We start from the raw sequence: 13911 nt of genomic DNA on the forward strand, positions 1-13911 counted from the left end.
CTTCATGGATTTCATAAGCAACACACCTTAGTTGTTCACACAAAGCATAAAGGTAAAAAACAGTATATACAGTGTTATCTTCATTCTAGATGTCAAAAAGTATTTGTGGCTCCCAGTGTTTTCTTTTGCGTGGAAACTGGCTCCAAATGGCTCTTTGGGTCCTGAAGGTTGCTGACCCCTGACCTAATGGTATATTTTTTTTAGCTGGATCGTTCTATAAAAACATGAATCAAATCTGAGAAAAGTTTCCACCTGACCTGTTGAATGTTATTGAAGCCAGAAGTTTGCCTTCATACTGTGTTTCTTGCATGCCTTTTGTGGTGTACTAATTGATGTGAAATGAATGCAATGTGGTTGTGTTTGCAGAGGTCAGAGGTCACAGTCTCCAGCATCCAGCTGTGTGTCTGTGAGGAGTGACCGGTCCAAAGAATATCCTCCACATTTCAGTCATGAACCTGCAGCAACAATGTTCTTCAATCATGGAGCTCAGCTGACCATGTAAGAGAGCTGCTGACTCAGAGTTCAAAGGTTGTTTCTATAAATGTGTTCTACCAGTGACATCATAAATGATTCCTAATGGTGGTCCGGGTACGATAATGCTAGTATCAATCGTAGTAGTAATGCAATCCAAGGTAATGATTTCTTCTCTGTTGCTGTGAACGTCTCTGCAGCCGTCTGTACTCTAATCTGAGACAACTATTACTGACAGAAACCATCACATCATCCAGTTTGTGTGTTTGCAGCTGCTTAAAAGATTTTAAACAGAGATTAATCAGTAATTCATGTGATGTGTTTGTGTTTGCAGAGGTCAGAGGTCACAGTCTCCAGCATCCAGCTGTGTGTCTGTGAGGAGTGACTCGTCCAAAAACAAACCTCCACAATTCAGTGATGAACCTGCAGCAACAATGTTCTTCAGTCATGGAGCTCAGCTGACCATGTAAGAGAGCTGCTGACTCATTTACGGGTGTTTGAAATTCTGTGACCACTTTGTAATTTTAGTTTATATTTTAAAGTGTTTTTATTTGTAGTTGCCTGTATTTTTATTACACTGTGTGTAACGTGGTGGTTTGTGCTGTTTGGGATCGTTTTGGTGTATTTGTGTCAGAACATCAGATAAATGATTTCATCACATTTTAAAAGAAAGTATCAGGATAATAATCTGAACTGAGTCATCAGAAACAGAAAGATGGTCTCAACAGGCCACTGAGCTGATCTCCAAAGAAATGCAGAAGATTGAAGAGTCCGAGGCTGTTTATTTGTCACAGGCATCGTCATACACGTACAACACAGTGAAATGTGCTGAGCTGCTCCTGTGACTGGACAAAACATTAGAAACAATCATTAAATGAAATAATGAAACATTGTGCAGATGTAATGTTAAAGTGCTTTGTGCCACATTAGCACAGCATGTACTGACAGAGCAGTGCAAGCAGAACAAAGCAAATGAGCAAAGTGATGTAAAGAGAGTAACTGAACAGAGTGAGCAGAGTAATATCAGCAGTAATGAAGCAGCAGGATCAGTGTAGCAGCGTGTGACGTCATAATGAATCAGGTATGATCTGAAATATGACAGTGAGACAAGAACATGATGTAAGGTCCTGTTTAAACCCTGATGGTGATGCTATGAGGGGAGCATGTTCTGATTTAGGACTTGGATGGTCTGAGGATAGAAGCTCCTCTCTGTTTGTGTCCTGATGGTGCAGAAGCTTCTGCCTGATTGTAGAAGGAGCTGAAGCCAGCATCATCCCAGAGGTGAAGCTCCTCTGTGTGCAGACCTGAGGTCAGATTCCTCCAGGCTGATGTTCAGGATCTACAGAAACGTGTGGTTGTAGTTATTGCTGCACTGTGTGCTGACAGCAGATACTCAGAACAAAGCGCTGCACACGTGTTCTTTACAAACATCTGTACATAGAAAATATGGATCATGGCAGTGAATGAACACGTTTCTGTCATTTGTTTCATTGGCTTCTTTTTTCTGCCTGTGTTCATGTGATTAATGTCTAACACATAAACAGGTTTGTAATCAAACATCACATCATCAGGGAGGCATCATGAAACAAAGTTACTGCTGGAGGCTGAACTCAATTTGGTGGCAATGTTCAAAAATATCACTCAGATCATTTCAAAGCTTTTAGTTCTTCTTCTTCACTTCTGTAAAATAATAGAAAGGAAATCAGAACCCAGAAGTTCACTTCCTGATGACTGAACTCTTTCAAAATAAAGCTGAAAGCTCTGAATGTGACACCGCTGCTCCACCACAGTTTTTAGAGGAGGTCAAAGGTCAGTTGAAAGTGATGGATCCCAAACTTCCAGTACATCCAGTGAAGGACATAATCAGCTCTGTGATGAAGGCTTTTACTGTGGAGTTTGTAGGCTGATCACTCTGTGTTTAATAAGACAGGCAGGAACAGCAAAGGAAACTTGGATTCTGAACTCAAACACAAGTTTCTCCACTTTGACTTTTCTCTGTGACCATCAGAGCTTCTGCACAGTGTCATCAAATCTGGATGTTTGTCACTGACAGTCAATGATTTTAGTGATAAAGAAATGTGTTCACAGAGGGAGGAAGAGGAAGAGGAGTGGTGTCTGTGAGGAGGAGCAGCTGTCCTGCTGTGCTTTGTGTCAGGACGTCCTGAAGGATCCAGTCTCTACCAGCTGTGGACACTGGTTCTGCAGACAGTGCATCTCCTCATACTGGGACCAGTCTGCTTCATCAGGAGACTGGTCCTGTCCCCAGTGTGGAGAAAGATCCAGAAGCAGAGCTGGACTGCAGACAGCCAGTCAGAGCAGCTGTGTACAAAGTAAGACTGAACATCTGTCTGCTGATGGACTCATTTCTGAAAACTGGACTTCTTGTTGTTGTTCAGACATTGAAGAGTTTTCTTTCTGTTTTTCTTTCTTTCAGCAGATGTTGGTCTGCAGGAGGTTTTAGATGAACATAAGATCAGTCTGAGGAGGAGATGTGAACGTGTGACTGAAGGAAGTGATGAAACAGGAAGTAGAACCCTCCTCAACAGGATCTACACTGAGCTCTACATCACAGAGGGACAGAGTGAAGAGGTTCATAGCCAACATGAGGTGAGGCAGCTGGAGACAGCTTCCAAGATGGACGCCCTCCATGACACTCCAATCAGGTGCCAGGACATCTTTAAAGCCTTACCTGACCAACAGAGACCCATCAGAGTGGTTCTGACTAACGGCGTGGCTGGTGTTGGAAAAACCTTCTCAGTGCAGAAGTTCACTCTGGACTGGGCAGAGGGCTTGGAGAACCAACATGTCAGTGTGGTGGTTCTGCTTTCATTCAGGGAGCTGAACCTGATCAGAGAGGAGCAGTACAGTCTTCTGGAGCTGCTCCATGTTTTCCATCCAACATTACAGAAGGTCACAGCAGAGAAGCTGGCTGTCTCTCAGCTTTTGTTCATCTTTGACGGCCTGGATGAAAGCAGACTTTCATTGGATTTCACCAACAGGAAGCTGCTGTCTGATGTCACACAGAAGTCATCAGTCAGCCAGCTGCTGACAAACCTCATCCAGGGGAATCTGCTTCCCTCGGCTCTCGTCTGGATAACTTCCCGACCTGCAGCGGCCAATCAGATCCCTCCTACATGTGTTGACAGGCTAACAGAAGTACGAGGCTTCACTGACGCCCAGAAGGAGGAGTACTTCAGGAGGAGATTCAGTGATGAAGAGCTGTCCAGCAGAATCATCTCCCACATGAAGACATCCAGGAGCCTCCACATCATGTGTAGAATCCCAGTCTTCTGCTGGATCACTGCTACAGTTCTGGAGCACATGTTGACTACAGAGCAGAGAGGAGAGCTGCCCAAGACCCTGACTGACATGTACTCACACTTCCTGCTGGTTCAGACAAAGAGGAAGAAGAACAAGTACCACGAGGGACATGAGACGAGTCCACAGGAGCTGACGGAGGCTGACAGGGAAGTTCTTCTGAAGCTGGGGAGGCTGGCGTTTGAACATCTGGAGAAAGGAAACATCATGTTCTACCAAGAAGACCTGGAGCAGTGTGGTCTGGATGTGACAGAGGCCTCGGTGTACTCAGGAGTTTGTACAGAGATCTTCAAAAGAGAGTGTGTGATCTTCCAGAAACCAGTCTACTGCTTTGTTCATCTGAGCATCCAGGAGTTTCTGGCTGCAGTCTACATGTTCCACTGTTTCACCAACAGGAAGTCAGAGGTGCTGAAGGACTTCTTGGGAAAAAAATACAAAGAGTCATCTCTGGATGATTTTTTGATGGAAACACTAATAAAATCCTTCAGGAGTAAAAATGGTCGTCTGGACCTGTTTGTTCGCTTCCTTCATGGCCTCTGTCTGGAGTCCAACCAGAGACTCTTAGGAGGTCTGCTGGGTCAGACAGAGAACAGTCCAGAAACCATCCAGAGAGTCATCAAGAATCTTAAAGAAAGGAAGACAAAATCCTCTCCTGACAGAAGCATCAACATCTTCCACTGTCTGATGGAGATGAACGACATCTTATTATCTCAGGAGATCCAAGAGTTCCTGAAGTCAGAGAACAAATCAAAGAAACTCTCTGAGATCCACTGCTCAGCTCTGGCCTTCATGCTGCAGATGTCAGGGGAGGTTCTGGATGAGTTGGACCTGAAGAAGTACAACACAACAAAGGAGGGACGACTGAGACTGATTCCAGCTGTGAGGAACTTCAGAAAGGCTCGGTGAGTCCAGATGTGATCATTAATATTATCAGTTGGTGATAGTTTAGTTACTCAGTCATAAACTGCAATCATTTCTTATTTGAGGTCACACTAGGGCTGCCACAAACGATTATTTTTGTGATTATTTGACTAATCAGATCAAAAATAAAACATACAGCTTATTGCACCAGCATGCATCTGCTGTTATATAACTATCATTAGCTTACAGCTTAGAGTTTTTAAGGTATGTGCTAACTAAAAATAAAGACCAGATGATAGTTTATTAAACTTTTAATGAAATTTGCAGATTGTAGCAACAAACAGAAAGGCCCCCAAAATGTGTGCCGAGTTCTTCAGTGTGATTTCTCCACGATGAAAGCACACTCTGCTCCACATGGTTATGAAGATCTTGATTAACCACATTAGCTTCACATTAGTAACTTTGTCCTCGACAGCTCGGCCATCTTCAGAACCTGCCCAGGAATTGAACTGCACATGTGCACTGGCTCCAGACGTGGGGTTGTCCTGCATAGTCAGTGGTGTCAGTAGATCATTAAGTAAAATAATATGTAACTAGATTCCTTTGAAAGAGCAACCATGGACGACAAAGCTGGGCGGAGTCTGCTCTAAGACACCAAATGAGCAAATGTTTGCTGACCTGTATCAGTGATCACCTTTTTGTTGGCCTGGTCCCCCAGTCCTCCCACTCCCCCTGGTCCTCGGTGGATGCTGTCACTTCCTCTGACACTGGCTCACCATTTATGTTGTGTCAAAAATCAAACGTGAAGATCTAATTTACTCTAAACTCTCTGACTGTTACTAATATAGTCATAAAATATGCAACAACCACTGGAGATGGAGATGAAGCTTCAACTTGCATAAAATAGTTTATTAAAATCAGTTTGAATAAACCCAAGGCTCAGAGCAAAAGAGACAAAAGCGCCCCCAAGTGGTCAGACTGTAGACGAACAGAATAAACCCTATCAAAGACAAACACGCTGGAAGCATCTTTTCTAACACTCCAGTATTTATTAGCATTTATTATAAATTTATTGTGACTTTGAAGACGTTCAGTGTTTCCTTTGGTATAACGGAGGTCTGACTACAGTCCAGTAAACACACTGATTAGGATTATAGATTAAACTGCAGTAATACTTTCACAGTGTGCAGTGATGCACAGGTCCGAGTGGTTTTACACTGAAATTCTCAACAACAGGAAACTATAAGAATTTGTTACTCTAATAATAAACAAAGAAGAAGAAAAACATTTTTCATTTAGAGTTGATGAATATAAATGAATTTGAACTTTACAAACCAATCAAAGACAAACTGATCCATGTGAGTTTATAACAATATTCAAAGGCTGCTGCTGGACACAGACAGGTAACATCATTTTGACTTGCTGTCACCTGGATCTGGAGTCATAAACACTGAAGCGCTGAACATTAATACAAGTCTGTTTCTGCCAACTAGTGATAAACCTGCAGACTAATGGCTCAGAAAGCTAAAACGAGCCAATCATTTCTGTGTTTAGTTCCCCTGAAATCAGATGTGATATCAGCAGCTCTGAGTTCATTCATCATTATTGTCCAGTGATGAGATTTCTGCTCCGTTTGGTGACAGTCAGCAGATTTTTCCTGAGTGTGGACGTGAACAGTCGTACCTGACAGCAGCAGGTAGCAAACAGAGATTGTCTTTCCAGCTGGAACTCTTCACTGAGCTGAACTCATTCAAAATGTTCTGGATTCAAGACAGGAAACAGTCCAAATGTGTGTCTTCACTCTGACTCTGGATCAGATCTCACTGACAGACTGTGGACATTATGGAAGCCTAAATGTGACACCATCTTCCTCCTTCATCTGCAGATTAAAGCCAAACAAAGATTCTCATTAAAAGTCTGCAGGTCTGAGAGAGACTCAATCGTTGTGTCATGTCAAACACAGTAAGAGGAGCTGAAGCACAGATGTGAAGAGCAGATGTTCATCAGATTATGACCTCACTCTGTTTTGTCTTCATATACATTCAGTCTGTGTTTATAATGCAGACTTTCTGCTTTTATAATAACACATTTTGTATTTTCTGTAATCTCAGACTGGCTGACTGTGGACTCTCAGGGACTCATTGTGAAGTTGTGGCCTCGGCTCTGAAGTCCATCCCCTCCCATCTGACAGAACTGGACATTAGTAACAACAAGCTGCAGGATTCAGCAGTGAAGCTTCTGTGTGCTGGACTGGAGAGTCCAAACTGTCGACTGGAGACTCTGAGGTGAGTTCACTGACTGCAGCTGTTGTTGTTTTTCTATATTTCTGATCTTTGATATTTGAAACGTTCTTTAGTTCCTAAATGTTCAGGATGTGTCTGAAGACAAATGTGAAGACGTTTGAGTGCTTTCAGAAATGTTGTGTCTTTCCAAACGACTGAACAACAGTTTTTCCTCTTGGCTCCAAATAGAAGTGACAGACTTGAGCAGGGTTCATTTAAAGGCTGACAGAAGTGGAGTGGTGACAGGGAGATGTTTGTCAGGACAGCTTTTCAGCCTCCACAGATTCATGTTGTGCTCCATCAGTCAGTGAAGATGAAGTCAGTACTGGTGAGGCTGTAGAGTGTGTGAGGGATGTGAATGAGGCTGTTGGAGATCTGATGATAGCAGATAAAAACAGGCTGCAGAGACTTTGAGCTTGTGTGGAAACAGACAGAGAAAAGAAAGACATGAATGTCAAAGCTAATAAAGGTGAAGTTAGGAGCTGTGATGATGTTCATGTATCAGAAGCTGATCGGGCTGCTACAGAGACGACCCACACAGCTGCTGTGGTGAGGTTTGTGTTAAAGCAGAGGAACACAGGCCCAAACATGACAGCAAAGCAGGTTTCAGGCTCTGTGAGAGGATTTCAAACAGAAGCTGGAGAAGAGAAAGGACTACAGAAAGAAGGCAGCTGAGACCAGTCCAAGTGTTTCCATGGAGCCCAGTCTAACATTCATTTATACACTAACGTACAGAAGTGAACGGGAAAATGAATCCATAGTTTCAAATGTAGAAATAGTTCTCAGTTCATTTACAGAGTTTAATACAGTTCATGAGGAAATGTTCAAAACAGCAGCTGAGAAGAAATCTGCTTCACAAAGTTGGATCCAATTCCAATAGTTTGTGATGCACTTGAACGCAGCGTGAGCAGTTCACTGCCTAACCCCACAGAGACTGTCAGTCTGGACTTTTCTTTATTTCTATTGGCTGTCAGTGAGATTTCAGAGCAATCAGAGACTGTGGGTCTGTGTATGAAGTATAATTCATGTGCAGTTGTTGAAGTTGTAGAATGAGAAATGGCAGTTTGGGGTATTTCCTGCTTTCATTGTCCTGCTTGTGCTGATGAAAATGTTTATTGACGTGTGAATTCATTCTTCAACGCTCGATTCTGCCTGAACAACGAGAAACTTTGCTTATTTTTGTGTAACAATTCAAAGCACTGAAGCATCGACTTATTTCATTATCCAACAATGAAAACAGGAAACACAAACAGCTGGCCTTCAAAGTAAAAGCTGCTCCTTTTGAAACATGTTGGTGGTAAAATGTAAGAAGAGCTGAAGCACATAAATGATCTACATGCCAAAATATTAAACACAGTTGATATATTTGTGTGAGTGTTGTGATTCAGGTGTAGATGTAATAATGTACATATAGCAGAGTTTCCTCTTCTGGATCAGCTGATCAGAGTCAGGCCAATCAGCTCTGAGCATGCTCAGTCTGAGTTATGGAGCCACATACTATGATTCACCATGGCAACGGCATGAGCAGAGGCTCCGTTGAATCCAGAGGAGCAGGAACATGAATGATGACAGTAGATGATTGTGTGAAAGTGCTGGAAGCAAATGAGTGTGTGATGTTCTTTCAGTGTTGCACTTTGTAGACGCTCCCTGAGCACTGGTCTCACAGCCAGCTGCACATAGAGACCAGTGTTGTTAGTCCAGGTCAGAAGATGACTTGTTGGAATGAAAATGAGCTTGTAGTTTGTCTGCTTTAATAATGTGACTGGAAAAAGGTGTTGGACTTCAAATATGTCCATTTCTGTCACACTTCACCTTTAAAAGTGAAGCCATGTGGTTCCTGGAAGGAAAAACACGACTTTTTCAAGTCTTTGTCCTGTTTTTATGAGAAATGTACGACTTTAATGTGAAACATTCAGAGTTTTTTCTCTTGTTGTGTTTGTTTGAAGCTGCTTCCTGTTGGCTTCAGCTGTTTGGAGTTTCCATTTTCTAAACTTCTACATTCTGAACCTTCTTCAGCTCTGAACAGATGATGAAACACTGAATGATTTCAAGCACTTTGTCTAATAAACTTACATCTTTCATTCTTTATACAGATTGGAGAGCTGTGGTTTGTCAGAGATCAGCTGTGATTATCTGGCAGCAGCACTGAAGTCCAACCCCTCCCATCTGAGAGAGCTGGAGCTGAGCTGGAACAAGCTGCAGGATCCAGGAGTGAAGCATCTGTGTGGTTTCCTGGAGAGTCCAGGATGTAAACTTGAAACTCTGAGGTCAGTCAGCATGTTTTAGTTGTGCTGAGATGAATATGATGTGAAAGTTGTGCTGACACTAAACTGCAGACATCAGGCTGATATTATACTGATCCACACTGAGGATCTTCATGGTAAAGTCTGTTTTCTTCTTCTCTGGTTTAGTCCATTGACTGCAGCAGAACAATGTTCACATTTCAAACAGTGATGCTCAACGTATGGCCCGCGGCCCACACGCGGCCTGCCCACCTTTCCTGATTCAGAGAGAGGGGACCCTGATTAACTGTGTAGCTTCTTCCTCACAGTTCTAAGTATCAGACACAACAATGAATAATCCACAGCTGACTGTCTTTAGCAGGTCAAAGGTCACAGCACACAGCACTCTGTGAAACAGTTTGGAGCAGGAATTCTTGCACATTTACAAACTGACACTGCTGCACGGCATGCTGGGTAATGCTAGCTGCTCAGTTATGGGTGTGCTAACGGCTGTGAGGCTCTGTGGCTGCAGAACACCGAAGAAGAGAAAAGAGAGGCGGAGGATGAAGAAAAGAGGCAGAGATGAAGCAGAAGTTTAGCTCTAGAGAGGAAATGTTTCTGTGTGGGTGGGTGATAGGTTTGTAGCTTGAACCTATTCGCTGGAACGTTGAAGACAATATAATTACACAGCAAGCAAGACACGAAGTAGGCAAAGTTCTTCTTGTTACTCATTCAATTCAATTCAATTTTATTTATATAGCGCCAAATCACAACAAAAGTCGCCTCAAGGCGCTTCATAGATACAGAGAAAAACCCAACAATCATATGACCCCCTATGAGCAAGCACTTTGGCGACAGTGGGAAGGAAAAACTCCCTTTTTACAGGAAGAAACCTCCGGCAGAACCAGGCTCAGGGAGGGGCGGGGCCATCTGCTGGTTGGGGTGAGAGAAGGAAGACAGGATGAAGACATGCTGTGGAAGAGAGACAGAGGTTAATAACAGATATGATTCAATGCAGAGAGGTCTGTTAATACATAGTGAGCGAGAAAGGTGACTGGAAAGGAAAAACTCAATGCATCATGGGAATCCCCCGGCAGCCTACGTCTATTGCAGCATAACTAAGGGAGGATCCAGGGTCACCTGGTCCAGCCCTAACTATATGCTTTAGCAAAAAGGAAAGTTTTAAGCCTAATCTTAAAAGTAGAGATAGTGTCTGTCTCCCGAATCCAAACTGGAAGCTGGTTCCACAGAAGAGGGGCCTGAAAACTGAAGGCTCTGCCTCCCATTCTACTTTTAAATACTCTAGGAACAACAAGTAGGCCTGCAGAGCGAGAGCGAAGTGCTCTAATAGGGGGATATGGTACTACAAGGTCATTAAGATAAGATGGGGCCTGATTATTTAAGACCTTGTATGTGAGGAGCAGGATTTTGAATTCAATTCTGGATTTAACAGGAAGCCAATGAAGGGAAGCCAAAACAGGAGAAATCTGCTCTCTCTTTCTAGTCCCTGTCAGGACTCTTGCTGCAGCATTTTGGATTAGCTGAAGGCTTTTCAGGGAGTTTTTTGGACATCCTGATAATAATGAATTACAGTCGTCCAGCCTGGAAGTAATAAATGCATGAACTAGTTTTTCAGTGTCACTCTGAGACAGGATATTTCTAATTTTAGAGATGTTGCACAAATGGAAGAAAGCAGTCTTACATATTTGTTTAATATGTGCGTTGAAGGACATGTCCTGGTCAAAAATGACTCCAAGGTTCCTCACAGCGTTACTGGAGGCCAAGGTAATGCCATCCAGAGTAAGAATCTGCTTAGATACCATATTTCTAAGCTTTTCAGGGCCGAGTACAATAACCTCAGTTTGATCTGAATTAAGAAGCAGAAAGTTATGCATGAGGGAGACCTGCCTGGAGCCAAGTGTCGTTCCCCATAGCACTCCTTTTATTGTGGTTACATGAATATGCATAGGGTCATTAACATATGACGTCTACATAGGTATACATGTGAACAAAGAATACTGTGTGTGTGTGTGGGGGGGGGTCAGAGTGTGACCCCATAAATGACTTCCCTAAACCTGCTGGTCTGGAAGTCCAACAGTTCATCTAAACAAAAGGCACTTAGCATAAAACAGATACAGCCACGTTTATCCTGCCATAAAACAATAAAACAAGGTACGACCTCTTCCCATGCTCCCAGGATGTAGGTGTGCATTCCAGTGTGGAATACACACCAAGCCTTTGCAGCCTGCTAAAGATCACACATCCTATCAGTACACAATTGATTATACACCTCTAAGCATCAGAATCAGAATCAGAATCAGAAAGGGTTTTATTGCCAAATGTTGAGCAGGTTTACAACATTAGGAAATTGCTGCGGTGCTTCAGTGCAAACATAGTGTCATAAAAATATAAAAATAAGAATAAGAATTAAAAGTGCTAAGTAGATAGATATATACATGATATATACATGAGTGCAGGTGGTGATCAGTGCCAAACATGGAATGATGCAGTGAACACAGCGTAGGGTGTTAGTGGTGGGAACAGTCATACGGTTATTGTTCATGTGTCCGACAGCAGAGGGGAAGAAACTGTTCTTATGGCGAGAGGTTCTGGTGCGAATGGACCGGAGCCTCCTGCCTGAGGGGAGCAGGTCAAACAGACTGTGTCCAGGGTGAGAAGGGTCAGCTGAGATCCGAGCTGCACGCCCCAGTGTCCTGGAGGTGTACAGGTCCTGCAGAGATGGGAGTCTGCAGCCAATCACCTTGTCAGCAGAGCGCACAACACGCTGCAGTCTCTGTTTGTCCCTGATAGTGGCTCCAGCGTACCACACAGTGATGGAGGAGGTGAGGATGGACTCGATGATTGCAGTGTAGAATTGCATCATCGTCCGTGTTGGCAGGTTGAATTTCTTCAGCTGCCTCAGGAAGTACATCCTCTGCTGGGCTTTCTTAATGACGGAGGTGATGGTGGGCTCCCACTTCAGGTCCTGGGTGATGGTGGTACCCAGGAAGCGGAATGAGTCCACAGAGGTGATGGGGGTGTCAGACAGGATGATGGGGGGGAGTGGGGCTGTGTGCGTCCTGAAGTCCACAATAATCTCCACTGTCTTCTGGGCATTCAGCACCAGGTTGTTGTGGCTGCACCAGGACACCAGACGTTCAACCTCCCTCCTGTAGGCAGACTCATATATGGTTAAATATTTCTAAGCATAAATGACAATCAACAATACAAAACCTAACAGCGGGGCTCAGGCAGCTCCGCCCACACAGTGACAGTGAAGCAGGTGAAGAGCAATAAATGAAGACAGCAGACAGGATTTGATAAGCTGATGTACAAACATGTAGAAACGGGTCCATACAGACTGAAGCGTGTCTCCTTTGCATCTTCCATATTTGATACTGAGAGTTTCCAGAAGAGCAAACATCAAACACGCCTCCAAACATGTGACGAGTCAGACTGACATCATTTCTACAGAGAACAGTGTGAGCTCTCAGCAGGTCACTTCAATAAGAAGGACAAAGTGCAGCAGGAATGACTAAACCCACTAACAGTCTGATATCCCCGTGTTCCTGTTGTTCTACAGCATCATCATTAATGCTGCTCCACCACCATCACTGCAGCTGACCAATCAGCTTCTGTCACGTCATGTGACGCTCTGTGACTCAGACTGGAGAAATGCTAAATGGCTAACCTGAAGCTAACCTGAGAAACAGTCAAAGTACTGATGATTCCTACAAAGTGTGTGTGTTCAGTATGAGATGAGTGTGAACGAAACCATGGAGGAGCGGGCCGTGGCTGCTCTCACACACGTTTGCTGCAGGGGCGGAGCTACAGAAATGTTCATAGGGGGCAAAATCAAAGCCATTGTTGTTGACACATATGCAGCTGTTACATCCTGTAATATGCATTAAATATGGTTCAAATACATTAAATGCATTAAATATACATGTTTCATATAAATACAGTCTACAACGGTGTTTTCTTCAGCCCACATAAGGAAACAGTTGAGTCAGATAAAGACAGAAGGCCTTTTCCACGTCCATCTGCTCAGTGTTAAAGTGCTGATGATGTTCAAGCTCAGGCAGCAGGAGGGATTTCTAAGCATCCTTCACTGATCCACAACAAAGGTCCAGAGTTTGATCCCTCCTAGTAGGACAGGAAACATACTGATAAGAGTTTCAAAGTGTCTTTGTAAGCAGACATGATTGAAATGAGCCAGTCTGAGTTTGGTTCCTGCAGTTTGTGCTTCATAAACAGAGCTGAAGCAGAGGCAGTGTGTGCCTGCAGGTGAATGTACACTGCTGTTATAAGAGCTGTGGAAACTCAGGTCAAAAGGACGTAACCACACTGCTGACAGTTCCAGGACAGTCACAGAGTTACAGCATCATTTGTGAACATAAAGACAGAAAGCTCATCCAAATGCTGGGATTAAAAGTTTGTCCTGGTGGTGTCCAGTCAAATACGTCTCTGTGAAAGCTTCAGTCCAACAGGCTCCAAAGTCCTTCTGCTCATTTCCTCGCCGGGTTCTTGATGCTCCTGTACCATCTCTCTGTCATCCTCCTCGCTCCCTCTTTGCACTCACAGTCTTTGTGCATCATTAACACTCACATGAGGAAACCCAAAGTTTTACTGGGCAGAAGATGATCATCAGTGACTCTGTCTTTAAAACACTCTTGTTAGAAATGTACGACTTTAATGTGAAACATTCAGAGTTTTTTCTCTTGTTGTGTTTGTTTGAAGCTGCTTCCTGTTGGCTT

General features: G+C 43.5%; 1 protein-coding gene and 1 pseudogene across 1 annotated transcript; both read left to right on the forward strand.

The window, feature by feature from the left end:
- LOC146548240 (NACHT, LRR and PYD domains-containing protein 12-like) overlaps positions 1 to 13911 on the forward strand; it is a 233326-nt pseudogene that overhangs the window by 91027 nt on the left and 128388 nt on the right.
- Positions 2528 to 6939, forward strand: LOC146548241 (protein NLRC3-like). The gene is made up of 3 exons (XM_085266198.1): positions 2528 to 2801; positions 2906 to 4691; positions 6762 to 6939. The coding sequence occupies exons 1-3, from the start codon at positions 2528 to 2530 to the stop codon at positions 6937 to 6939; spliced, it is 2238 nt and encodes a 745-aa protein (XP_085122324.1).

The sequence above is a fragment of the Mchenga conophoros genome, linkage group LG23, assembly GCF_057382185.1.
Source record: "Mchenga conophoros isolate Kocher_MC1m ecotype Shallow Benthic linkage group LG23, M_conophoros_male_GT1.1, whole genome shotgun sequence".
NCBI classification, from domain to species: domain Eukaryota; kingdom Metazoa; phylum Chordata; class Actinopteri; order Cichliformes; family Cichlidae; genus Mchenga; species Mchenga conophoros.

Bases quoted from the DNA above. Each gene is read 5' to 3' on its own strand.
- LOC146548241 (XM_085266198.1), top strand. From the start codon at position 2,528: ATGATTTTAGTGATAAAGAAATGTGTTCACAGAGGGAGGAAGAGGAAG. The intron at 2,802-2,905 runs GTAAGACTGAAC...TCTTTCTTTCAG, and splicing joins TCAGAGCAGCTGTGTACAAA to CAGATGTTGGTCTGCAGGAG. The intron at 4,692-6,761 runs GTGAGTCCAGAT...CTGTAATCTCAG, and splicing joins AGGAACTTCAGAAAGGCTCG to ACTGGCTGACTGTGGACTCT.